This window comes from Chiroxiphia lanceolata, chromosome 3, assembly GCF_009829145.1.
Source record: "Chiroxiphia lanceolata isolate bChiLan1 chromosome 3, bChiLan1.pri, whole genome shotgun sequence".
Taxonomy (NCBI): Eukaryota; Metazoa; Chordata; class Aves; order Passeriformes; family Pipridae; genus Chiroxiphia; species Chiroxiphia lanceolata.
The window spans coordinates 20,024,306-20,050,523 of record NC_045639.1 but is presented as its reverse complement, the minus strand read 5'-3'; the positions used below and the strand labels follow the sequence as shown (position 1 = coordinate 20,050,523).

Sequence of the window (26,218 nt, the reverse complement as noted above, 5' to 3'; positions counted from 1 at the left end):
TCTTCAGTCCACAATTGCACAAGTATTCAGTTAAGTCTAAAAACAGGTATTTATGTCAAAAAATACAGTCATGAAAGCTTGTAAATGTTGTATTTATCCCTCTGTGTCTTCACCCTAAAAGCATCAACAGAAATGGTGTTTGTGAGGCTTAGGGACCAAGTGAATTCACAGGGAAAGAAGTACAAAGTTTCCAACTGACCTTGCTGGGAGCCGGACCAGAACTTTCATGAGGCAAAACATTTGCAGAGGACCAGGTAGTACTTTATTATGATTTATTAAATGTCAGTTTATATGAGTTTTATTGAATATGAGATTAGAGTGGTAGTTATTATATGACAGTTCAGTATTCTGTGATTTACTCATGAACTGCCCTTCTTTCTTCATCTGCAGATACCCTGCAGAGTTGGGTAGAAAACGTGGCATCAGCTAAACCAAAGAAATGGAAATGAGAATAAACATGTTTAAATCTTGGGGCACTGGAGAGCTTTATCATGCTCATCTCCTATCTGGTGTTATTGATCTCTCTTACTGCAGGAATCAGGCTGTGAATATGACCTACAAAAGTGGCAAAGATTTTAAACTTTATTATACCAGCTTGGAATTCAGCCTTCATTGGAATGGAAAGGGCAACTGTTTGGGAAACATGTGTGCACCAAGGCAATTTATTCATAAACGGGAGAGGAAGAGAGTGGTAGTAGCAGCCATAGAGGACAGGTGGAAAAGAAAACACAACTGGACAGATCAGAAACACAAAGCTGTTCAGTTTGGATACTAAGGCCTTGGGAAGCTGAGGATAATGCCACAGGAACATGTGAGGGATGCTACAATGCTCAGTTCTCGGAGATGCCCATAAGAATTTCTAGAACAGAACAAGGGGCTACATTAGTAATTATTGTAATTATATAATTTTTTTCATTTCTATTCTATTGAAATTTAAACATGAAGAAGTTGATCCAAAGGCCATGGGAGGCAGCAGGTCTCTAATTTACTTCCACACCTATCCAATTAAGTCAAAACTGAATTCCTGTCTTTAAGGCTTTTGGTGGCCTGCACCCAGGATGTCTGAGAGGCTACATCCTGGGATGAAGATCATGGCTGATAACTAAGAATGACTGAACTTTTTTAGGAAGGTTAATCCTGTCTGCCTAGGCAAGAGTTCCTTTGCACAGAATGAGACAAGCCTGTGGAGTACTTTCCTACAAGAACTAAGGATAGTGCAAAACTTTTACTACCTTGCTTAACCACAAGGTATGCTTCTCTGACCTTGGTTTCTTTTACATAAAGCCGCTACACGTTTGCCTGTGTCTTTATGCATTTGTGTCGAAGTGCAAACTTCTCTCCCAGAGACAAACTGACAACAGGCATACAGCAGATGTCGGTCACTTAGCATGTTGCTGGGATCTATGTGTTCTTTACAACTCTAGAACAGACCAGGACAGAAAGGAGCTCTACCACTTCAAAGAGAAACCAAAGGAAGGTTTTGTCTTTACTTGTCACCTCTTATGAAGACAGACCAAGAGAGAGGCGTTATTCAGCCTGGAAAAGAGAGAAGGCTCTGGGGAGACCTTATAGCACCTCTCAGTACCTGAAAGGGATTAGAAGAAAGTTGGATAGGGGTTTTTCACAAGGGCATGTAGTGATAGGGGTAGTGGCTTCAAACTGACTGAGAGCAGGTATTAGGAAGAGATATTAGGAAGAAATTCTTCACTGTGAGAGTGGTGAGGCACTGGCACAGGTTGCCCAGTGAAGTGTGGATCTCCCATTCCTGGAAGTGCTCAAGGTCAGGTTAGATGGATGTTTGAGCAACCTGGTCTAGTGAAAGGTGTCCCTGCACATGGCAAGGGGGGTTGAAACTAGATGATCTGTAAGGTTCCTTCCAACCCGAACCATTCTATCATTCTATGATTTTGCTGCTGCTATCTTTGTAATGAGGAATACACGGTAACTGCTTCAACTGCGCTGTTTCCCAGTATTGTTGATATTTAAACTTTCAGCTAAAAAAAATCCAAAACTCCCACATTTAAAATCTTATTAAATAAAGAGTTAGGATTGCAAATTCCTGTGCCAGACCCATGGCTCTGCTGCATCCATAGGTCAAAGTTTTGTGCACTATTTCATTAGCCGTGGTTTTACTACAGACCTGTACATGCAGAATGTCAGCTTGTGCCTCTGCTCCTCTTCAGCTGCTGCTGATAATGATAAACTGGGAGGTAACTGCTGCTTTGTCTGCTTTGGAAAGATTTTGTAGGCTGTGTGTTCTTCAGCCCACAATTTCAGTACAGAAAAACATTCAGGCCAGAGTGATGGGAGACAATGACAGTCATTTGAAATGAGGTTTGGCAACAAATTTGCTGACAAATGCTTTGGGATAATGCTTGTGGAGAGAAGTATGCTCTCGGAGATGTGACTTGTTAATTCAGTCTGAGGGAAGAAGGTTCAGACCCGTCATTTACTGGAGCCCATTACAGAACTTAATCTGAAGATTTTGACATATTTCCAAGACAAATATGCTACCATGAGTAAGACATGTTCAATAAGGTGTGTGTTCTAGGAAATGAGGACTGTAATTGCCATACTGAAAGAGCTTGTTGTCTATGCAATTTAATAACCTTCTCCTAGCAGTGTCCCTTCTGACGCAACATGATTCAGAGATGAATCATGCCAAGCAAATGGCAAGTGTCTTTATCATCACATAGCAGACTTGACCAAATGGTTACTGCTTATTATTGGCAGACACGGTAGGATTTGAGCCCTACAGCGTAAAACACTAGGAATTACATCTCCTGCAGTGCTTGTGCCTCTTCAATAAACATCAGGAAGATGTTTATAGTTTCCTTCTTACTCTGCAAATCACAGCACTTGCTCAAATTTTTCAGCATGAGTTTTCTCTTTGCTTGTAACAATGAGTTGGACTGAAATTCTTTTCAAGTAGCTCTGCTCTGCAAGACAGCTTATGACAGGAACAGAAGTCCAGTACCATTGTCCTTAGTGAGCACTTAACCAAGACACACTTACTTAGCCTTTATAATCTTTCCTTGTGAAACGGTTTCCCCAGCCAGGTAAGAATTTCTGTCACCATTTTCTGACCTCTGTCCAACCTCTAATTTTCCCACTTGATACTGAGTGAGCAAAATAAAATTTGCTATCTTGGCTGCAACCCACATCATTAAGGAAAAAAATGTAGAATGACAGAAGTACAAAGACAAAGGTCACTTGTTATGCAGTATTGCAACAACAAAAAAAATATTCACGAAAATACAGGGTGTGAAAATTAGATACACTTTTTAAGATTTTAAAACCTGCAAAATACTGAGGAATACGCTACATGTAACATTTTTCTCCTGTAGTAATTCGGAGGCACCATCATAAGATAACTGAGCTTTAAAAAAGCAACCAAGTCATCTTAAAATCAATCCACTAGTCTAAGATCAGTAATAGCTAGGTAAAGCATTGCCTTGCACCTCATTTACAATATGAGCCACCATTCCTTATTTTAATACTTGTTTATGTATCCAGGCTCTCTAAGGTGTCAGGAAAGTTGCAGAGCAGTGCAGTGTTTCGTCCATAGGATCTTGCTTAATAATTACGATGTAAGACAGCAAGTGTTTGGGTCAAATCTTCTCAGACACATTTCTACCTTCGCTCATATCTATAGATGTACTTTGCAATGTCAAAGGTTGTTTGCACTGCACTACTTTAGGGTTCCAAGGAATACTGGAGCTTCTGCCTACCAACACATTTAATTGCTACAAGAACAGCAGTTCTTCATAACTAATTTTTGTTTGTTTAGTTTAGAGCACCTTTATGTAAGAGGTTGCCTAAGAAGATTTGCTTCTTATACAGTTCTGGTGTTTTAGGTGGTGCTTTTTTCAAGATATACTTCTTACAGATGCCTCCAATTGAGTAACTGAATGACTGGTAGTGTTACAGTCTGGTCTTAAAATCTGTGTGTCCCTTCACTGGTTGTGAAGTGACAGAAAATAAGTGTTACTAAGATAAATTCTCTAACCTAAGGTATGAGAAATTTTGTTTCCCTACACGTGGGGGATAGTGTGCTCTTCTGAACACCCGGTGCTAACAACAAATACTACCATTGAGAGAAACAGATTTCAATACATGAACTAGAGTTTGCAAAAACTTCTAGCATCCAAAACTCTTAATCTGAAAAATTTGTAAAAGAATGTATAGCATAGTCAGTGATCTATGACCTAAACTACTTATGCTAAGCATTAGATCAGCATGGTTTGGGTGGATACAGTAATTGTCAAGTGAAGTTTAACAGCACAGCCCATCCCAGAGACCTGTGGTTTGTTTACAAAAGGTCCATGACCTACCCTATCTGGGGCCCACTTGGTGTCCAAGGAAATTTGAGTTCATCCCTTCCACAGATACCAGCTAGGGCAGACCAACCTTAAAGATTGAGAAAATCTTTTTCTAGTGTAGAAAAAATGACTTCAAAAAGTATGTGGTATCAGTGTGAAAATGGTAAATGTTTAGGGATATAGTAACTGGTCAGTTGTCTTTTTTCTTTTCTTTTGTTTTTTTTTTTTCCTGATTGAAAAGCCAACGAAAGATAATTTCAGTTTTTCAATCCTCCCCACGACAAAACTCCTTTTGGGCCTTAAAGGAATGTTTGAAAGCATGGCTAAGTGTCCTTGGGGACATCAGCACTGTGGAGATTCCAAATTCCTCTTCCCACCAGGCAACCTACATAAACAGAACACTAATTTATTTATTTTTATCGCTGCTGCGCCCACCCGCACTGGCTCCCCGAGGTGGAAGCCAACAACCTCTCGAGCACACAGTGTGGCTCTTGCGGACGGCCCTGTGCAGGGCTAAGGGTCGCTGTGACACTATGAACCAGGCTGAGCTTTGCTGGGTCTGAGGGTTTCCCAGGGCGCTCTCCACCTTTTCACGCACTCGAGCCCCGCGAGGCCGCGGTCCGTGTCCGCTCTCCGTGACCCCACGACGGCGCCCCCGAGGGCTCGAACGGCCCGAGCGGGAGCGGCCCCCGGCTCTCGCTGGGCTCTGCCCTGCTCTGGAGGAGCGGTAAGCAGCGCCCCAGGGGGAGCAGGAGCACCGGCCGCCCTCCCTGCCTTATTCATCAGCTCAGTCAGTTCTGTCCCCTCAACCCGCCCCGGAAGCCGCCGCTCGGTCTGTCCGGAACCTTTGGAGCCGGAACGCAGTTTGGCGGCGCGGGGGCCGGGCCGGAGCACGGTGCTGGCTGGAGCCCGGCGAAGATGGCGGCGGCCGTGGCGGGCCCACGTGGGCGCGGGACGGCGGCGGGCGCGGGCACGGACAGCGGTAACGAGGGCGGGAGGGTCGGAGCGTGGGCCCCTCTCTTCTTCTAAAGCCTCTGTGTCCCCCGCTGTGGGCCGTCGCTGGCCCTGGCGGCCTCTCCTCTCTGTCGCGTCCGAGCCCGCCTGTGAGTCCGAGGCCCTTCATCCCCCCCACTCCGAACCCTGGGCCGGGGCTTGGAGCCGTCTTCGCGGGGGATGGGAGCTCAGGCCCCGGCACAGCCACTTGCTGAAGCTCCTTCTCAGCCGGGGGTCCCGTGGCTGGCATTCCCGCTGTGCCCGGTGTTGTGCCTGGTCCTGCCCTCTGCTCCTGCCCTTCTCTACCCAGCGAGGGGGTACCGACAGCAGCTGGTTAATTCCCTGGGCCCACCAAAATAACTTTCGCTGCCTCCTTGGGAGCGGGGGGAGCGACTGTGCAGAGCTGCAAAAGTTCTCTGTCTGTGCCAGACCGGGATCTGCTTCTATTCTGAAGAAAACCCGTGGGATACGCAAGTTAGTGATTCAGCAGGAGAGCGCAAACACTCGTACTCCATCCTTTACGCACAGTTCTGCGCTCGTTCTTGCCTCCTTGTGAGTTGAGAGGGTGTACCTAACTAGCTGTGATCGCTTTTTAATTATATCTTGTAATTGGATTACTTTTTTTCTTTATTCTGGGAGGAATCAAGGTTGTGGCCGTTTGGAGCTGTAGCTCACATTGGTTCTGTTTGCTTTGAGGGTCAAAACTGAACCCAAGGGAAAGCTTTGTGTGAGAGCTTCTTTCAGAACTCGTTTTGGAATGTTTTCTATATTTAACTGTGCGTCTACAGCTTCATCACTGAGCAAGTTTAGAAAAGTGAAGTATGGAAATGTGCATTTCCCACACACACAATTAAGACTTTTTACGTTAAATCTGTGCCAGGCTTTAAGCTTTGCAATTCAGAACAGAGCCTCAGGTCCTACTGCTGATAGAGTTAATCTAGTCTAAATTACTTTAAAATACCTCTGCTTTATCTCATGCTGTTGTCTGATACTCTGATGTGTAAAAGAGTAAGTTAAGGCTGGTCCTTGAAGCCTCGTTAATCTCTCTGTAATTGTTGAAAGCAAAATGTTGGTATTGTCCGGCACTATCCTTCTATTTTACTGGCAGAAAACATTATGTAAAGGAAATTAATACATAATTCTGCAATTTTCCTTTTTATAAGTCTGATCTGTTATTTATGGCTAATGTCAAGCAACTGGGGAATTCACCTTTGGACTTTTGTTAGTAGTTAGCTTTTGTATCTATAAAAAAAGTCATAAGTGGGGGTTGATTAATTGTTTAAAAACTAGATAGTGTTATCCTAGCATGGACAAGGCCTAGGGATGAAAAGCTGACATTGTTTTACCTATAGGAACCAGGCTGTGGTGATGCACCAGCTTCTTCATATGCAGTGGTTGGAATTTATTTTTTTTAATCTGGAACTCAGGATATGGAAACATACTGATATCTAAAAGGATAAAAGGATAAAAAGGATGCCTTTAAGTAGTTAGTGAATGTGTTGAACATATCTGCAGCTTCTAAATTTCCACTTTATAGTAAGGACTATTGAAAAGAAAAAACAAACCCATTATTTATCTCAAGTGGAGCGTGACTCAACACTGTGTGCACCTTGATGCTAGTAAAAGTCATCCTGATCTAGATCACAACTAAGTACTCAGTACTTATTTCTCTTCCACATTTGTTTTGTAAACATGTAATTTTACTCCTGTCTCTGACGGTAACTAAATGCTCTCCAAGCCTCTAACTGTGCCTGGGCATTAGAGGTTTTGTTTTAAATTGATTAATGCCACTGTTTTGCTGCTATGTCAGGCTGTATTTTTCTGGTTTAAAAAGGCACATGGAGAAGGCAGAATAATGAATAAGTCTGGCAACAGAGTGTATGTTTATGTTTGCTAAGTAATTAAAAAGACAGCTGATTAATGGGGAATATCATTAATAGCTGTCTGCATGGCTTTATAGAAAACAGATCTTGTGAAGCAGTCCTGACTTTGTTCTCTTAATGATTTGATTGATAAAGGTAGTTCATGGCATAAAGCAGTACTTACAAAGTAAAGCACTTGGCTCAGTAGTACTGTGAGTACAGTAGCAGTAATAGTAGTAGTACTCTTTTTCAGGTGGTGTGAGTGCTAGATGGATGAAAGTGAGTCAACTGGTGGGGAATTGGCCCTTTGCTAGTGGGATTGGGCAGGGTCAGAAACCAGCCTCCTTCTGTCCAGCACTTGATTTGTGGCCTTGAAAGTTGTATATAAGGAAATTAATTTAAAATTTCACATGACACAAATATTAGTGGAATAGTAGTTTAATAATAGCAGGAAATATGTGTATGCTGTGCTCTTCATTACGTGATAAAGTGGGTCCACTGAAATAACCAAACAAATTTTAGCACACCCTAAACTTGCAGCCCATTTCATTCGAGTTAATCTGCACCATTAAAGACTTTAATTTTTGCAGTTTGACACATGAACAGACAAATGAGGGAAGTGGCAGATTATTCATGAGTTTGATGTGCCGTCTAGTTGGCTGTTCTGTGCTCTCTTGATGTTGCTTGATTACTGACTTCGATATTGTCGCTTCAGCTCCTTTAGTTTTGTTTTGAAGGGCTCATAGGGTAAGGAAACTTGAGTTTGGGGGTGTTTTATTTCTGTATTAAGAACTTGAACAGTTACTTATGCCAGAAGAGCTTAGTGCCTCTGGTTTCTTTTGAGTACCTGATGACTCTTTTGATTCTGCATTTCACAAAACAGTCTCCCCTGTGTTCATTGTACTTTGGTAATTGTATTTTTGATGGCATTGTTTTCCCTGGGCAGATTTTTTTTTCACATAAGGAATGCCCTCCCAGCTTCAGTTTAATCCCTGTGGCTGTTTGCACTCAAACACCAGATGTCACTGTTGCAGTTTGTATGTGTGTGTGTACATACACATATGTATACATAAGATATGTATGTATATGCATTTATAAGTTATAATTTCTGAACTGGGAAATAGGGAAATATAGGGGTTTTTTCCCCCACAATTCCAGCCCTAAACATTAAAATATTCATATTCTAACCAAAAATATCCAAGGTTGCCTTTTCCCTTTTAGCCATCCACTTCAATCACTTTAAATCATTACTGAGATGAGCAAGCACTTGCATTGCATAGTTTCTAGTAAATTCATTATGATGGTGTTTGCCCTGCTTGAGGAAGTAATTGTAACAGTACATGTGCAGCAGTACGTGGCCCTGGACTCAGATAACATTTACATATGAAGCAAATTGCACCAGTGATGGATCCTTACCAGAAAAAGAACTCCTGATAATTTTTTTTTTTTTTTGATCCCTAGATTCTGAGTTAAGCTCAGAACTTCCAGAAGACAGCTACTCTTCAGGAGATGAAGCCCTGGATGGTGATGATGAAGATGAAACAGCAGCCCCTGGCAATGTGGTTGAAGAGGCAACAACCTCCAAAGATGGCCCAAGTTCAGGCTGGGCAGATGCCATGGCAAAAGTGCTCAACAAAAAGATTCCACAGAATAAGTCCACCATCTTGTCCAAGAATAAAAGCTTGGAGAAGGAGAAAGAAAAGGAAAAACAAGAAAGGCTGGAAAAGAGGATGAAGGTGAGAAAAAGATGCAGTATTTCCTATGTAGTCATACTCAGGTGGGCTACTACATGCAAGACAGTCTCAGCAGAGATTTGGGAGAGTGCTCTGAGACTACCTCAGTTTTGGAATCTCTCTTCCACGGTGATGTCAAGTAACTTCAATTTTTTTACTTTCCAGTCATGCTGTGTAGGGCTTTTTCCCTTACTACATTTTCTGGGTCATCAGGCAGGCTGATCTCTGGCAGCAGGACTGTTCCAGTTTGTCAGCTTAAGGTGTTTTTGTTGTTGAGAGGGTGAAAGCAGCTGCTTTAAGCTTGGTTTTCTAATTCTGTCGTTAGTTTGGAGTGAAATTCACGTGGTTGGAATTAAAAGTCAAAATAGTTCTGTATCACAAAAGGTGAGAGGGAGAAAAAGAAGAAAACTTCCTTCATTTAAATTATGCCACAACGTCCGAAATCAAGGCCTCTAGGTTGAGACTGTAGTAACTATTGATGCGGTTGTGAATACTTGTTTGCTCTCCTCAATGATTTTCTTGATTAGAAACTACTGTTTCTACTACCGTAGAAAACTGTGTCTGTTCCCTAAATAGCTTTCTGGTTCTGAACCTGTTATGAAGAGAGCAAAATTATGTTGGCAAGTAAGTCTTTTGTTTGTGTCTTTAGTGGAACTTTTAATTCCAGGCTGTGATTGATTTACCTTCAGGCTACAAATACATTAATGGTACTAATGTCTCATCTTACCCATTCTGTTTCAGTGGGATAGCCAGGTTAGTCACCTGACAGTTTGGGACATGCTGTGGTTGAGCCACAGCTTGCCTTTTAAATGCAGAGGTGCTTCAGTACAGCATCTGCGCGGTTCTGGTTGTCCTAAATACCTGTTCTCATCCAGTAAATATGTGGGAATACTGCAGAACAGAGGTGGGCTACAGGTCCCCAAACTGACTTGTTTACCTTAGGAAAACTTGAAAGTGTTCTGCCTTCCACTGATTGCTTGCTGATGAAAGGTAGGATAGGGCAGTTCTTTTGATCAAAGGCCAAAACATGGTCATAAACTCAGAAATTCATAGTGGTTTGCCTGGAATTATAAAGATAAGGACTCTGAAATTCCACTAAAATCTTCTTGCATAAAACAGATTTAATGGAACATCACTAGGCCTAGAACACTATTAAATTGTTCAAATGGGAAGAAAAAATTTCAATACCTTTCTCCTGAAGCAGAGACTGTGAAATACAGTGGTCTCCTATTTTAGTAGAAACAAATCTGGTGATATTGTGGCCCCTGGTAACGGAAAATGCATCAGTTTGGTTTTGAAACAGAGAGACTCAAAAGAAAAAGACAAAAATCAGTATTGTACATGAGTTGTTGTCTGGTGGACACTTGGTGCTCTTCCTGGTGTTTGAGTTCTGCCTGTTGCAGTCTTTGATGTGCCTCACTGTTGGTCACAGAGCTGTACTGGGATTAATTCTGTGGGGGAAGTCAAATTCCCAAGGCTCAAAATGTGACGTGCCTGTCTTGGTAGACACAGGATTTTATTATGTATGAATCTCTCTGTGATCAGCTTGTGAGTCTTGGAGTTGAAAGTGGTGTTTGAATAATTTCCTCGCTCATGGCAGTTAGTGTGAAAGCATTTTTATTCTAGACTTTTGTCACTGAAAGCAGGTGATTCGTTGAGATTTGACTGTGGGCCCTGGTGTGTCAACGCAAGAGACTTACCTCAGACCTGTTGTCCAGCCCCATGTTGGAGCCCCCCTTACCCTCAAACCAAACTGAACTTTGCAGATTTTTTTTTTTCTTCCTGCTGCATACTCTATCAGTGTATGCTGCATTCTCATAACAATATTTATAATACAGCTCGATAAAAAGCGGGAATGGGAAATGATGTGCCGAGTGAAGCCAGATGTTGTCAAAGACCGAGAGAAAGAAAGAAATCTTCAGAGAATTGCCACAAGGTAAGAGTTTTTCTGAATGCTTTCCTTAAATATATGTGTATCAAAAAGAGGAGGAAAAGGGGAAGAAAAGGCTTATGCAGGTAATCTGTTTCCAATCAGTTTGAACTCTTAAGAAGTGACTACCAGGAGCCGAGAGATTTATATACAGGTCTGCATTGTACAGTATCAAGTTCAGCAAAAGATTTCAGAAGCTTTATGAAAGAGTAAAAATTTAGATGGGAATCTAATATTTGCTTAACGGAAGTGCTTTGTTGAATCCCATCATTTTGTTAATTTAATGCTTTAAAAATGCAGAACAGTTCTTTCTACTGTTCTGTTTTTTTGCTTCTCTGCAGAGGATTCACCAGACTGATGGCTGTAAAGTTCAGTCTGTTCGGTAGTTTGGTGTCGCAGAACTAGTTGAACACCTTGATGTGCTGCCTGTGTCTGCCTCCTTAATCATTCCTCTGCCTTGTCCCCTTACTTCAGCTGCCCTTGAGATCTTGCCTGAGGAATTTAATATGTGGTTGTAGGACGAGTAATGTGCTTCTGAGGATGAAACATGCTCATGCACTGATTTCAGTGCCAAGTTACTATGCTTACTTCAGGGTCTGAATAGTTATGTGTGGATTTGTTTGTTACTGGTTCCTAGCAATAACTGTAAAGGAGGAGTGAACATTATAGCAAATGTTACTTCTTAACCAAATTGAGGTTCCCACTAACCATTCTGGGGAGCTAGAAGCTGTCCAGCATCTGCACCAGTTAGTTGCTTTGGTAGGGGGTTCATTTGAGTTAAAAAATTTGTTCTGTTGTTTTTTCCCCTACTCCAGAGGTGTTGTACAGTTATTTAATGCTGTCAGGGCGCACCAAAAGAACATTGATGAGAAGATGAAGAAAGCTGGGAGCTCTGACAGGCGACGTGCTAAACTGCTGTCTTCTGTTTCAAAGAAAGATTTCATCAATGTTTTAAGAAACGTGGAGGGTGCTAAAGGAGGCAAGAATGATGGAAAGGCCACAAAATGTAAAGAGGTAGGCTTCATCTGTGAGGAGAAAATGCATACAAGATACCTTCTCAGTATAGTTACTGTATGTTAATGTGCCTGCTCTTCATAACAGCTGTGATCCAAATGGCTGGGGTGTTTTGAGACTTCTTAGCAAGGGAACAAGTAGCTCTTAGCCTGTTTTCTCTGTATTTTGAGTATCAAAATACAAAGTGCTGTATGTTAAAAAAAAATATAGGATTTTGTTTCTTGGGTTTTGCATCAAGCATGGAACAAACTGCTAGATTTTAGTGGGTCGTGACATTTGGAATTTGGCCAATAATAGCTCCTTAAAAATTGTTAAAGACATGGAGGCTCTTCGTCTTACACAGTGTATTAGACTGTACTACTTGTGTGTACCCAGAGTTTAGTCATGTCAAACTCACTTCCTTCAGATGATTGCGGTATCCAGAACTGAAGGGATTTGCTGTACAAAGTGAATACCACAACAGAAAGAAATAGAGACATATTAAACATTATACGTAGGCTTTTCTTTCCCTGATTCTGTATGTGTATTTAGGTTGATGTGGCTTCATTGCTGTTATGTTTTGGAAAGAAATACACTCCACTTTTTCTAACATGTTTGAGGCGCGGTGCAGTTAGACTTGCCCAACTCTTCAGTGATTCTTTCAGCTCACCAAGTAGCTCAGGGTTGAAAACAAGTTCCTCAGACATACTCTCTCTCGTATTTCAGAAGCTGCACGTTTTTGAAGCGTATTTGTGTTCAGGTTTGAACTCTGTGCTCAGTAGTGGGTGGAATACTGCTGTTGGCCCAGACTCACAGCAGTTAACTAAGTGCTTTTCTGTGCCAGGAAGAAATACTTTAATCAGTTGGGAGACAACAGTTTGTCATATGTTTTTTGTTTGTGTGCACTTGGGGAACATGCTGAAACACTGCCTAGCATGAGGTGCTCATACAATTTTCATGCAAGTGTAATATTAAAGTATTTTTTAAATTCTTCAGATAATGAGAACAATTTAGCTTGGTGCTGACACTTTATTTCTCCTTAAATAATTCCAGCTTGCTTTTTTGGTTGGGGGAGCATGCATGTGTGTGGTTCTCTTTTTTTTTTTTGTTTGGGTTTTTTTTTCCTCCCCTGGAATAGCAGAATATCAGAACAATAGCAGTGCCAACTAGTGTTGTAGTCAGCATTGAATCAATAGCTGAGCAAGAACTAGGACCTTTGTTTTCTTTTGTGTCAGATTGTAGCAGGACAGTTTTCTAATTAGTAGGTCAGAAAACGTAGATTGCAAATGTTTCTATACTATAAAAAAAAAGTCTTATTTTGGCAGCATCAGTAAGAGCATATTTCCACAAGTGCTCTGGAGATGCTTTAGAGGCTGGCTGGTTAGTGTTGGGTTTGACTGTTGGTGTAGGTGCTGCCTTCACATTGCTTGTGAACAAAAGCTGGACAGGGATTGAGGTTTTTCGTTGGGTTTTTTAAATAGTGTGTCTGCCTAGATAGACCACCCCTCTTCCTCTCTTCCTTGCTGCCTCTGCTTCAGTGACTCTCCATTCAATACTGAATCAATCTCTTCAATAACTCCTTTTCAAGCTGTTTTTAATCTTCCTTATTTTCTCTTGAGAACATATCTTACTCATTTAGCAGGCTCCCATCCTGGTAGTTAATGCTTGAGCTTGAGGCCAAAATCTGATCTGCAGTCTTCTCTTCAGAATTACAGAGACATTTAGCCACTGAACAGTACTGTTGGCCTCCACTGTCATAGCTCTGCTTCTTGGTCTTTGGGGGTTTATCAGAGGGTAGCAAGCAGGGATGAGGCTTTTTGGTAGTGAATTCCTTGCAACAGGAGTTTGGTAGTTGTTTATGCCATCTGAAAGCTTTTGTTTGTTTGTTTGTTTTGTGGGTTTGTTCTTTCTAGCAGACTGCTTTCTTTTTACCATTTGAGAGTATAGCATGTATTTAATTTTTAGAAAAGAGGGGTGAAATATATTTATTTATCTCAAGAAAAACAATGGAAGAGATGCCAATCCCAAACTCCAGGCATTCTGCCATCAATTAAAATGCAGTCCAGAACAATAAAAACACTACCCCACCCACATGAAACAAGCAGTCAGCAGGAAAAATAGCAGAATAAAGTTTCACCAGTGAAAGCAAACCCTTCTTGACTCAAGCCCTGTGCTGTGACAGGAGGCTTGACTGTATTTGTGGGAATGGGCTAATGCTTCTTCTTGATCTGCAGTACTTTTTGAATGCAGAATTTGCTGCGTGTTTTTGAAAGTTTGGTGGTTTCTTCCAGATGTCAGGGATTGTTGAAGAAACCCCTTATAAAGCTCTGTTTTGATTGACTTCTTAGTCAAGTATATTTATGTGTGAGAAAAAGAAATTGAATGCTCAGTAAAGGCCCATCTGCAGCAGAATTTGGTTCTCTACTTCCATCAGCTTCAGACACTGATGGGAAGGGCAGGTAACCTGTGCCCATGAGAACGTTGTTTATAGTCTTGTATATTTTTAGTCATTGGCCTAATTATTACTTAGTGTACACCGACCAATGTAACTGCAAAAAAAAAGACTTCAAGGCTGTGAAAGTTTTCTTGTGCCCGTCTTGTGAAACTGTAGCCCTTCTTGGGGTTTCGTGTGCCCAGATGGGAGTAATTAATTTTCTGAGCTGGAGCCAAAAGCTTTGCCTTTCATATCGTTAGCTGTTTATCAAGGTATTTCTTAATCCTTGCTGAGGCAGCTGACTTGTGTAATATTTTATCCTGTTTTTTTCTCCAAGGGACGGTGCACGATGCTTGCCTCTGGGTAAGATCATCTAATATTCCTCCCCTCACCACCTTGTCTGAAGCCTTGCAGTGTAGGAGAAACATATAATAATTTTCTTTTTTTAAAAAAATCCTACATGTTTGTTGTTTGGGTGGGTTTTTTTTTTTTTAAGTTTTGGGGTGGGTTTTTTTGGGAAGCATTTATTGGCAGGTATGAAAGCTTTCAATCTTGTTCAACACAATCCTTACAGAGCAGTTTTTCATTTCAGTACGTGTTGGTTGTATCTTGCAGCTTCCCACCTGTAAGACATTGTAAGAAATACTATTAAACTACAGGTTTAGAAAAGGTACCTATCAGAGATGCTGTTTTTCCAGCCCTGAAGGCTGAGGTCATCTTTATGTCTATGGAAGAAATACAAAAGTAGGTAATGGCAGTAAAGGATTCTTTGCAGGAATCTTTTGTTTTCTTTAGGTCCTGAAGAAATTTCTGGGTGCTCTGAGGAAGTACCTTTGCTTCCAGGGTTGAATGAAGTTTCTCATCTCTTAGAGTTGCGCAGACAAGTTGGCTGATGTAGTGAATTACAAGAGGTCTTGAAATCTTAATTGTAAGGAAACAAAGAATTTCAGAGTTAGCATTCTCAGAGCAGCCTCACCTTTTCTCCCTTACTGCGTGTCAGGACAACAGGGTTGTTCAGTACCAGATTTCATCTTGACTTTTTGCTTGTCATTTGTGCTACTCCCTGTAAAGCATTACTGTGTGGTAAAACATTTTTCTAGTGACATATAAACAACTGGCATGAACGTTACAGATACTCTTTATGACAAGCATAACCTGAACTCACGAACCTTTCATTTTCAATTAGGCCTTTGTAGCATGATTTTGCTTCAACGTGTAAGTTTTCTTACACCAGATCTGTGACAGAGCATTTCAATGGTGGAAGTAAGAGCAGGATTTCCTGGCCTACTTCAGTAACCATGATCCAAATTCTGTAAGGTAATTTTTCTGTAAACGTGCTGGCTACATGACCTGAAGGTACAATTTGCTTCCTGTGTTGTGATGACATCTGGAAAAAATTGGTTATTGGTCTCAAAATAGTACCTATTCTAAAATAATTTATTGATAGGAAGGAAGATGAGTGGAGAAGAATACAAGTGCTATTTCATATCAGCTATTGCTCATATGGGATTTGAAATAAAGTGCTTTTCCAGAAAAGTTCTTCTGCCTGAAGCATACTTTATAAATGCTCCTAGTGGTTGGTAAGTAATTTTTAAGCATAGTGATTAGAGTCAGGTTTACTATAGATTTTTCTTTTGTTCATAAGACTAATTTTAAGCAGTAGTTTAAAGATTGTTCAAGGGCAGGAGGAGTAGTACACTTTTGACTTTGACTGCTGTTCTTACTGGGATACAAGAAGTGGCATTGGAGCTTTCATTTTTCAAGTTAAATGAGGATATAAAATGTGCTTTTCAGCTTAAATGTTAAGTCTGTGTAAAAACTGTAAGAGTGCCTTCTTTTTCTTGCAGCTGCGTGAGTACTGGCCATCAGCATGTTCTGCTTTTTCCCACTGTTTCCACAGTATAGAAATGGGGAGGAGGGGCAGAAAATAATACTATTTTCATCCATATATCTGTTTGAAGTTACAATAGTCTGAACAATTGCTTTAACTAGCTGTAGGAAATAGTTTGTTTCTGAAGTATGGATAAAGGCAGAGATGATTTCTAGAAATTTGATAAGGTGTATCAACACCTAAGGTGTATCAACACAAGCTGTATTTTTAATCTTAAAAGGAAACTTTTTTCCTTAGGTGATAATGGCATTGCAGAGTAGCAGAAGTTTATTACTACAAATGTTGTGTGCTGGTTTTACAGAACAAATTGAAGGAGTAACCAGGCATACATGTATTCCAGCAGATTTGAGGGGGCAGCCAACTATTAATTTAGTTCAGCTGCAGCCATAATAGATGTGTTCTCCCAGTTTTAATAAATGCTTTCCCATCACATGCACAGAAACTTTTAATTTGGATTCCTCCGGATACTGCATTTTTACCTGTTTTTCCCAAACATATGTGCATACTCTTGAAAGTCACCTCTTGTATGTTTGGAGCTGATGCTTTTAACGTAGTTTCTTGGGTTTGTACCAGAAGGCTGCTGACTACCTAATTGCTGTATGCTACTTTTTATTCGTAGAGACAAATGCAGTGTAGCCTGCCACCAGTTTGCTATATCCTATAGTCCTTATGCTCTTTAAGGTAAAGAGTTGTTTTGAAGTATTAGAAGTATTAGAAGTATTGTTGGATGGTGATGCTTTTACTTTTTTACTGTTTAGAAGATGTATTGATTTAAACGGTTTGGGTATCAACAGGATTAGGTTTTTAAGATGTGCAAGCTCAGTTCCCTATCTGTTGCCATAGCTGGTAACACACGTCTGTGTTAATGTGGGAATGTATGTCAATATTTGTCAATATTTAAATGTGTATTTGATTGATAGATGTCAAGAACTTGACACTGAATTCAACTCCAGATAAGAGGATTAAGAATCATGTGATGGGCTGTATTTCACCAGGTTAACCCTTTTTCCTGTGTTTTATACTCAGTTCCCTTTCTGTTCTCTTTTTTCCAAATACTTGATCAGAAGTCAGAAAGGAAAAAAGACTGTGATTTCGCACTTTGCTCCCATCTATCTCTCTTTATCCTCTTTCTGTTTTGTGTTCCTTACAGATTCTTTCCCCCTGCACCTGAGGACCAAGCACACAGCCCAGCATCCTGGTGCCTGATGTGAGGGCAGCCCTGACAGTTGTTCTCACAGAAATGACACCTTCTTTGTCATCATGAGTCATGCACAGTCCAGCTTAACGCTGTCTTCTAAAATACTTTAGTATGTGATATGACAGTATGTGATCAGTGAGGACAGATATCTTAAGAGAATTTGGATGCTAAATGCCTATTGTATCTAGAGAGGTGATGACCTGAGGTTTGGGGAGGGCAGTCTTCTTCCAGATGTTTATAACTTGTCCCAGTCCAGGCAAATGTTTATGGAGATGGCAAAAGATATGTTCCCAGCTGCAAAATATATCCTTAACTGATTTTTAAGTTCAAAAAGAATGAATCATGCAAGGTTTTAATGGATTCCTGTAGGAAATGTCTCTTTCCTTCTTGGAGCTGAAGACAAAATATTTTAAGTTTGTCTTTCTGTGAAAAGGAATGAAGTGATTTTAGTTGAAACATTGCAAAAGCCTTCAGCACCAAGTGGCTGAAGTTTGGCAAATTTTTAAGTGAATATAAACAGGGACTTGTGATTGAAATGTCAGGCAATACTGAGACAGCTCCATCTGTCCTATTTGAAAGTAACTTGCCTTGCTATTTGTTTATTAGTGCACAGGGTACTGTGATGGTGGTTTTTTTCCCAGAAGATGTTGCAAGGGTTTTTTCAGTAAAACTATGTCTAAAACAACCACATTTGAAAAACTTGTGGCATACATCTTCTTTTGATCTTCCCGTAAGTATACAAAGCACTAAGAGTCAAATCCTATTAGACTTTTATCTGGTAAATCGAGTTGGAAGCCTTATAAAAGCAGCTCTCCACTTTTGGCTTTGTTCATAACTCTTATAGGCAGGGCAATATGCTTAGAGAAAAATACATCTAAACATTTCATAAAGTTTTATAAAAAAATGTTCTCTGGAAGTAAGAGTTTGGGTGGAGCTTGTCTATCTGAACAAGTTTGTTTCCCCCATCTAAGCATTTTCTATTGGAAATTATCTTGAAAAGTGATTCCTTTACTTTGAAATTTTATTAAGGTATAAAATGTTCTGATTTCTAGAGTGTTGAACTAGCAGATGTGTATTATAAATGACCTCTGTGGGCACCTACTCATCTGTTTATCTTGGTAGACTTAAGGAGTGGTGGGTGAAACTGCTTCCAGCTTTCAATGGTTAGAGATTTGCTGAGTTCAGTATTTCTTTTTTTGTATGGGAAAATCTGGCCAGTTTTTAATGAGTGTTTCTGAAATTTACTGAAAGCTTAGAAAATATACTTTTTTTTCTTAACCTAGTATTATTAGAAATTATACTAAAGCTGCCTCTTGGAAAGATCTGACCTCTTTTTGGTTCATTGCTGAACCCTGGACAGTGTTCTGCAGGTGGTCTGTGTCATTTCTTCTCCACCTGCAGCTGTTGGGAAAACCCATACAGAAACATAGAAGGAGATGGAAAGGTCAGAAATGCAGAGAAAGGGTAGCCAGATGGCTAAGATAAGGGATTGGGATCGTGGGCAGTTTACATATTCCTTCATGGGGTTTAAGCTGCTTTTAGAAAGCAGCCTGGGAGTGTTGAGGGGTATAGTCTGTTCCTTAATGAGTTTGCCACTCATATGTGATAGTGTGGGGGAAATTACAGGAATATAAAATCAGAGAGACTTGGATTTGAAGACCTTTAGGATATGTTGCAGAAGCTATTTAAGTAAAAGCAGGGGCAATGGGGCTAGGGAGGTTTAGTCTGACAGGCTGCTTAGTAGACATAAAAACTTAGGTATTTCATATTTAGTAATAAAATTACACAAAAGCTAGTTCCTTGTGGGCTCTGGGATTTAGTTTTTTCCTCACTCTCCTACCTCATAGTTTTTTGGATCCTTATACTTCTTTTGGGACTCAAATGTAAGTGGAAATCCTGAGTCAGGAAGGGGAGGCTTTTTATTAGCCCTACTTCTTCCTCATCAGCTGGAAGTGATGGACATGGTCATTACTGTAGCTTTCATTGTTTGAGACAGGCTTTTGGGAATCTCTCTGTTACGCTTCTTGCTGAATCATAATGACAAATTGAAGGATTTCAACATCATTTGTAGGAAGTAATTTGAGTCATATTCAGATAATTCAAAAATTTTCAAGCTGCTAATTTATTAAAAAAAAAAAGAATCAAAAATACTCCAAACAGCTGCAGGTCTGCACGTTTCTTTACTGTGCCAACAGACAAACCTTTATAAAAACCTGCAGAAAATTTTAAGTACCCAGTTGAGATAGTGCACAAGTATCTTGCATAAATGGGTGACATCTGAGAAAAATCTGTTGTGACTTGAAAATGTTTATCTAAAGTAGACTGTTGAAAGACATGAGTACATGACTTCTGATGGATAGCACACTGAAGGCCTTAGTCTTGACTGGATGCTTTTTACCACGCACTCTTGCTGTATCTGCCTATTTTCCAGGTGCAACTTGATGGTTCAGGAACTGTGCAACTTGCAGCAAGGATGTTGTGGATCTCTGTATTGTTTAGGTTGATCTTTAAACTCTGTCTGGAGAAAATACACATTAAGAAATGTAGGACCAGCTGATGAAGAAAAGTTTTTTTTATTACATGTGAGAAGTGGTGTGGCATTTATTTCTGGATTGAAGTGCTACATATGTAGAAAAGTTCTTTATTCCTTTATCTTGAATACCATCCAAACAGAAAAACTCCTGGTATATAATCTTCCTTTTAGTAATAATGATGGAAGCTGGTAAGGAGTTGTCCATATAAGATTGCTCTTGGTAATTAACCAGTATGCTTTCTAGTACAAAATGAACAATGTTTTGCAGACAGTTTAGCTGAGGTTAATGACTAGCTAGCAAGAAAAGCTGTTCTTTCTGATGAATGGCATTGTCTTTTCCAAGTCAGAACTACAATTCAACTAGTTTGAATACCATAACTTGCTATAAAATTTTTTGTCTAATAAACAATGAAAGTGTAATGTATGGCTTTAAATACAAAAGTCTTGATCATATGTTGTTTTCAACCAGTACTCGTTGGGTCTTTATGTCAAGTATTAATTGATCCTGATGCTGTGCAGTGTTTGTTCTAAGAATTCTATCAAGTACATGAACCATGAAAGCTGTGTGGAGACTTAGTGGTGAATAAAGTATGCAAGTAACAGGTAAATACACAGATAGTAATGGCCAGGATGGTAGACAGGAGTTTCACTGTCAGTAATATAACTGCTGATAAACAGGTGTTGCAGATGCAAAGGTAAAAGCATATAGATGAGGAAAATGAAGCAGTTTTGTTTTTACAGGAGATAAAAACAAGCAGGACTGAAAATGAGTTGTGGTGGCATGCTGAAAGAATATATGGGCTATAAATTTTCTGCCCTGATGTGTTGCATGATAACCTCATACAGGACATCTGCTATTTCTGTCTTTTCCAGGTATCTTCTCTGGAATAACTTGCAATCCACTTTGAGCTTATCTTTACTTGGTACCTTCTTAAAAATGCTTACTTGTGGACAGGGGTTTTTTCTTTTTTTTTTTTTTTTAATGTCAGTGGAGTGACAAGTGGAAAGACAGTGTAGTTACTTGATGTTTACAACATTGTCATTTTGCCTTGCATTTAATAGAACATGAGTTACAAATTACAGAATGTATTCCGCAAGGGGAACTGTTGGTATGGGTAAAGGTAACACTTCATACCTGAGTCATAACTTATCTATAGGATTATTTAGGTGAGTCTTACTTTCAGGTGAGTTTTTATTTTCTGTGGGCAGCTTCTGGGGTAGCATGCCCATGCTATTCATCATGCTCATTAAAACATGTGAAGGGAATCTCGATGCTGGTATGGCCAAACATGTCTTGCAGCAACATGTGGTGAAATTCCTTGTGCAGCAGAAGGGTTTCTGAGAGGGCTGCTGGAGAACAGCACAGGCTGAGGAGTTCCAGAGCATCCCGTATGCAGAAGGGCCCTGTGTTAAGCTTGAACTCTTAAAATATTTTTGCTTTTTTCTGACAGAAATAACAATTTATGAGGCTTCTGGTGAACCAAGGCTGAGGAAATCTGTTCTCTCATCAACTTTTCCTAAGATTTTTCTTTGCAACTGAGCATTTAATAATGATGCTAATGAATTGTCTTCTTTGCTTGGGACCAGATTAATGCTTGTTTTTAGAAAATCTGTAATTCAGTTCTGACCCCTATAAAGTTGGGACATGTTTAAGCCTCTGCGTGCCAACCCAAAGCATTCCTTCTCATTCGCACATCCCCAGTTGTAGTAAGCCCTAGAGGGGGATGTAAGGATGGGGAGATTCCTCGTAGAGGTCATTAAGCTCTGGGTGGTCTTCTGGCTGTGCTCAAAAGGAAAATCAGTATTTGTTGTGCTTGTAGTAATAATTCCAGTGTGTTACTTGCAGAGAAGGTTGAACAGAAACAGCAGGTTTCAAAACACACTGTAAAAAAATTTCATTCTTAGATTTATTTACTAGAATTACCAAAGCAGGTTCTGGTGTGTATGAGAGACCTTGTGAACTGACTAAATTTCCTGTGCCACTGTTGCTATCCTCAGAATGGACATCTACTTCAAGTATACAAAGCTCATTCAGAGAGAGGATGCAAATGGGTACTGAATAACTCTCACTCCAGGGAATAAATCCTCATGCAGAATTATGCTGCAGCAGAATAGATTTCTGTTGTGCAGCTCACATGTTCTGTGAGCTTGAAAATGCTTCCCAAAGTGAGTTGCTGTGACAATTCAGTGCAGAAGTTCAAGATAATAGCGGTACAAGTTACAATCTCAGTTTGTAAATCTGTGGCTTTTTGGCTGCTTGGGATCAGGCTTACGTAGGAACCTTTCTTAGAGTCATGATCTTGCTGTAATTCAAATTAGATTAAGTTGTGAGTAGCATTTATGATCAATCCCAAGTATCGTTCTTCTGTTAAAAATAATTACATTTTGTTTTCTGTTTATACTTCTGCTTTACATACTTCAGCTGCAGTTTTATTTATTTCTTCCCAGCCTGGAGGAAACTTATTTTCTTACCCTGTGAGCTTGGATATTGCTGAAAATTAATTTAGGAGAAGTGATTATTCTGGTGTTCTGTTTTCCATTTCCTCCCCCTCTTCTGCCAAGTGGTTTATTATTATTATTATTTTCAATTGAGATTTAACACACCTCAGTGTATGCCTGTGCTGTTTTTTATTTTTTTGAGCTCAGTTTAAACTGACTTGCTTGAGGATGAGACACAGAATAGCAGCAATCATTTGGAGCAAGATGCAGGCTGGCAAGGGAAGATAATTGTCAGATGTATGTGAGAATGCTTTTTGGCAGTTACACTTTTTAACTTCATCATGACAAAAGCTTCTCTGTATTTCAAGGTCTTTAGATGTTTGTACTGAGCAAAACAGAGGGATGGGGGGGCGTTCAGATTAATTAGACACGTTGGAATTGTTGTCTCAGGGCTTAAAGTTGTTACTTGAGAGATATTTATGTTAGAAATTCCTTCCCTGACAGGTACAAATAAACATTTATTGTAGGTGATGGTTAAGAGAGATGCCCTTGCAAGCTCTGGCATTTCATCTTTTACACGGAACAAAGGCGTGGGAGTCCAGAGATTGTAATTCCTAGATCTGAAAAATGTTCCTTTGTTAATACCCTGCAGTCACTTTTCTGGACACAGGCTGTAGGGGAATCTCTATGGTGCTGTAGGTATGTTTGCTGTTTTGCAGCAGCAGGAGCTGGAGTGTGCTCAAGTGACACGAGCTGGTGGGAGATGGAATGAAATGCTGTCTTTTGCCTGTGTGCCGTGATTTCAAGGAACATCTTTTAATGCTATTACTTACCAATAAGCATTATGGACTTTGGTCTGCTTAAGTGTAAGGTTTTGAAAAGCTCTGGCAAACTTTCCTGCTCTGTTTTTAGGATGTTGCTGTACCAGTAAAGCAAGAGATGAAAACTACAATGTCCTGTGGCTTAGACAGACTGAGTTTAATTCCCTTAAGCTTTCAAAGGCAAAAGGCTTTGAGCTAAGGCACTCACTTGCAGAGTGAAGCAGCTATGTATGGTTACAAGTATCCTGCTGCTGCTTCTGACAGCTTCAGAAGGAGTAGAGAGGATTGACCTCACACTTCGGTGTCAGCGCTGTCTGCCACAACTCCAGTGTGAGTTTGGCAGGTCTCAGTTGAAGATACTTTACTGTCACATCATTTACCAAGAGCAAATTATGTAGCTCCAGGTTTTTTGCGGTGGTAAAGAAATGAATCAAAACAGGGAGATTTCTAACTTGATCTTGATCATATAGCTGCTGCTGCTACCATGAGGCTTTTGTAAAGCAATTGGTTCTAAGACATCCAGGAGGCAGTTCCAGCCTGGATCCTGAAAGGGACACCTGTTTTTTTCTAGGTGACAGAATTAAGCTTTGTTGGAGGGTGGATGGTTTTATTAGGACTTGGCTAAGAATTTCAGTTCATCTTGTCCTGGTGCAGATTGTAGAGGGTATGTCTTCAAACCAGAATTAGTTTGGGAAGTATGTCCCCACTACAGAGACTTGTATGAGACTTGAGCTTATGCTATGAGAGCTTAGGTGGCACACCAAGCAGGCAAGATAGTGTTTATTTTATTTATATGATCGTTTTTCAACTGGACTATCAGTCAATCACAGCAAGTATCTGCACTGCAGTAACCACACTGAATGTTTTGGTCTGTCTTATTTCATCTCATGATAACAAGTACATTACAATATACCAGTGGCTCCTGAAGGGCAGCAATTAGTAAAATACCTCAAACCTTTTGAAATAGGTTGCCACAACTTCTGCAAAGAACAAATCCATTTCAATGTATGTATAAAAGAGGAGAGGAAAAAAAGCAACACCACAATTTTTCACTCCTTGCCTTACCGAAGAATCCGCATTATGTGGCATTACACTAATGTTTATATAGCCTGCTTTGTTTTCGTTTGGGGGTGTTCAAAGGGGACTTCAGTATTGTAGTGAGATGTGCATGAACAGCTGACTGGAAGTTCAAAAGCATTTGTGTCGAGTGAAAGATGGTTTATTTTCCACGTGCCAAGAATCATTTTTGTTTTATTTAGATGAAACCAGATTATGGCATTGAAAACCCAATTGTATTAACATTCTTACATAAAGCAAGTTGGAAAGTGATGTTACAGTTGAACTAATTGTTAATTACACAAATAGTCTTGCTGCATATTTTCTTAAGACTTCAGGAATGTTTTTTGATACAGTAGATTTGAAGAGGTTTTATTCTGAGGAGGAAATAGAGTAGCAAATGAGTTAGGAATGAAGATACTAAACAAGGCATTTTCTGCACTTGGAAGCATGCTTAAAATTGATTAAGTATTTGCTTTCAAGCATTTAATCTTCATCTTTGAGGCACTAACATGCTAACTCTGTCTTTCTCCTTAGGGCTTGTTGTAAAACTCTATTCAAACCTTTGTGGTGCCTTACATACTGGGTAATGGAGGATCAGCATCCCTCTTTTGTTAATAAGGTCCTGCTTTTGTCCTGTTGTTCACTTGACATAGCCAGAAAGAAGGGCTAATGGTTGCTGAATAGTAGCTTGTGATGAATTTGAGGATTGGGCTTTTCAAACCCTGAGCCTTCCACTGTCATTGCCATCAATAACAGCTTCTGTGCTGTTTAAAATCCAAAACAAAATAAGCAAGCGAAAAAAAAAAAATCCCTATTCTGCACATCTGGGAAAAAATGGAATTTGGTTTTATTATTGAAAAAAAAAGTGAATTGTTTTGAAATTAATATGGGATGTTTACACTTAGGTATTTCATATTTAACTCTCTTAAATGTCACGGTTCAAACAGTGATTTACAAAAGATCTGAGATTAAAAAAGAAAAAGCTTGGTGATTTTTGTAATTTTTTTAACCTTTTTCTACTCTGCAAATGTAAACATATAAACCAACTGCAATACAGTTTAAAAAAGAGGAAAAAAAAAGTTACCCTCTCCTTGCGTCCCAGAACAGAGTACCTCTGTTTGCACTAATACACATTATTCCCTTGTGAACATTTTAAGGTCTGCCTGGGGACCCACCCACCTTATCGGTAGCTCTTTGATTCCAGGTAATTGATTGTCCTGTCTGAGATGATTTTTAAGCTTTACTGGGTATAGCATTTGAAGTGAATTGCTGCAAGAGTGGAAAATGGTTAGGAGGCATTACCCTGGGGAAAAGGGGAATTGGATGGGAGTAGGCATTAATGAGAGCAGCTGTGAAGACACAAAAGCAAACCCCAAACCAAAACAGAGTGCAAACATCTTGAGGAACAGCTGTGAAGTTTCTTTTTTTGGGCTGGGCCCTGGGAGATTCCTTTTGGGAAGGAAAGTGTTAAGACTTGTTACCCTGTTTTTGTGAGTGGAATGTTTCAAAAAGAACTGTAGGAGAAATCACATTTGGCATTTCTGCTTTGATTACCTATTAAAAATACATACCTTGTTTGTCGGACTTTTTGCACTCAGATAACTTCTGTTGGTGTGATGTGATGTGTTAGATTTACCTTTTCTTCATTCTTCCTTTCTCCTGCTGTTAAATTCCATATTCTGCTCTTTCCCAAAGACTGCACAAACATCGGATTCAATATGCAGAGGTTCTGAATATCACATTCCTAGATACATGACAAAAAAGAGGCATGAACAAATGTCTACAGTGATCACTGCAGTGATTACTGCAGGTTTTGCATCTAGTAGGCAAGTCTTTGTCTGCAGAGGATGCTGCAACAGGTGACCCCATCCACTGTAGGGTATCAGGAGGTGCTAGTCACTTAGAGTGAGTCAGCTGATGTCCATCCTCTTGAGCAGGGGAGTGGGGAAAGCGCACCTGAGATGCCAGTGTTAACTGTGTTTCAAAGACCCTGCAAAACTAGTGTTTTCA

The 26,218-nt window shown here is 40.0% G+C and overlaps 1 protein-coding gene across 1 annotated transcript in view; it reads left to right on the top strand.

Annotated features, from left to right (window-relative positions):
- The first annotated feature begins 5,223 nt into the window (after positions 1 to 5,223).
- Positions 5,224 to 26,218, top strand: part of RRP15 (ribosomal RNA processing 15 homolog) — a 30,098-nt gene continuing 9,103 nt past the window's right edge. Inside the window, exons 1-4 of the mRNA XM_032681901.1 lie at positions 5,224 to 5,304; positions 8,639 to 8,913; positions 10,749 to 10,846; positions 11,656 to 11,854. Of these exons, the coding sequence (XP_032537792.1) occupies positions 5,241 to 5,304; positions 8,639 to 8,913; positions 10,749 to 10,846; positions 11,656 to 11,854 (636 nt within the window). The 5' untranslated portion in view covers positions 5,224 to 5,240. The remainder of the gene's footprint in view (positions 5,305 to 8,638; positions 8,914 to 10,748; positions 10,847 to 11,655; positions 11,855 to 26,218) is intronic.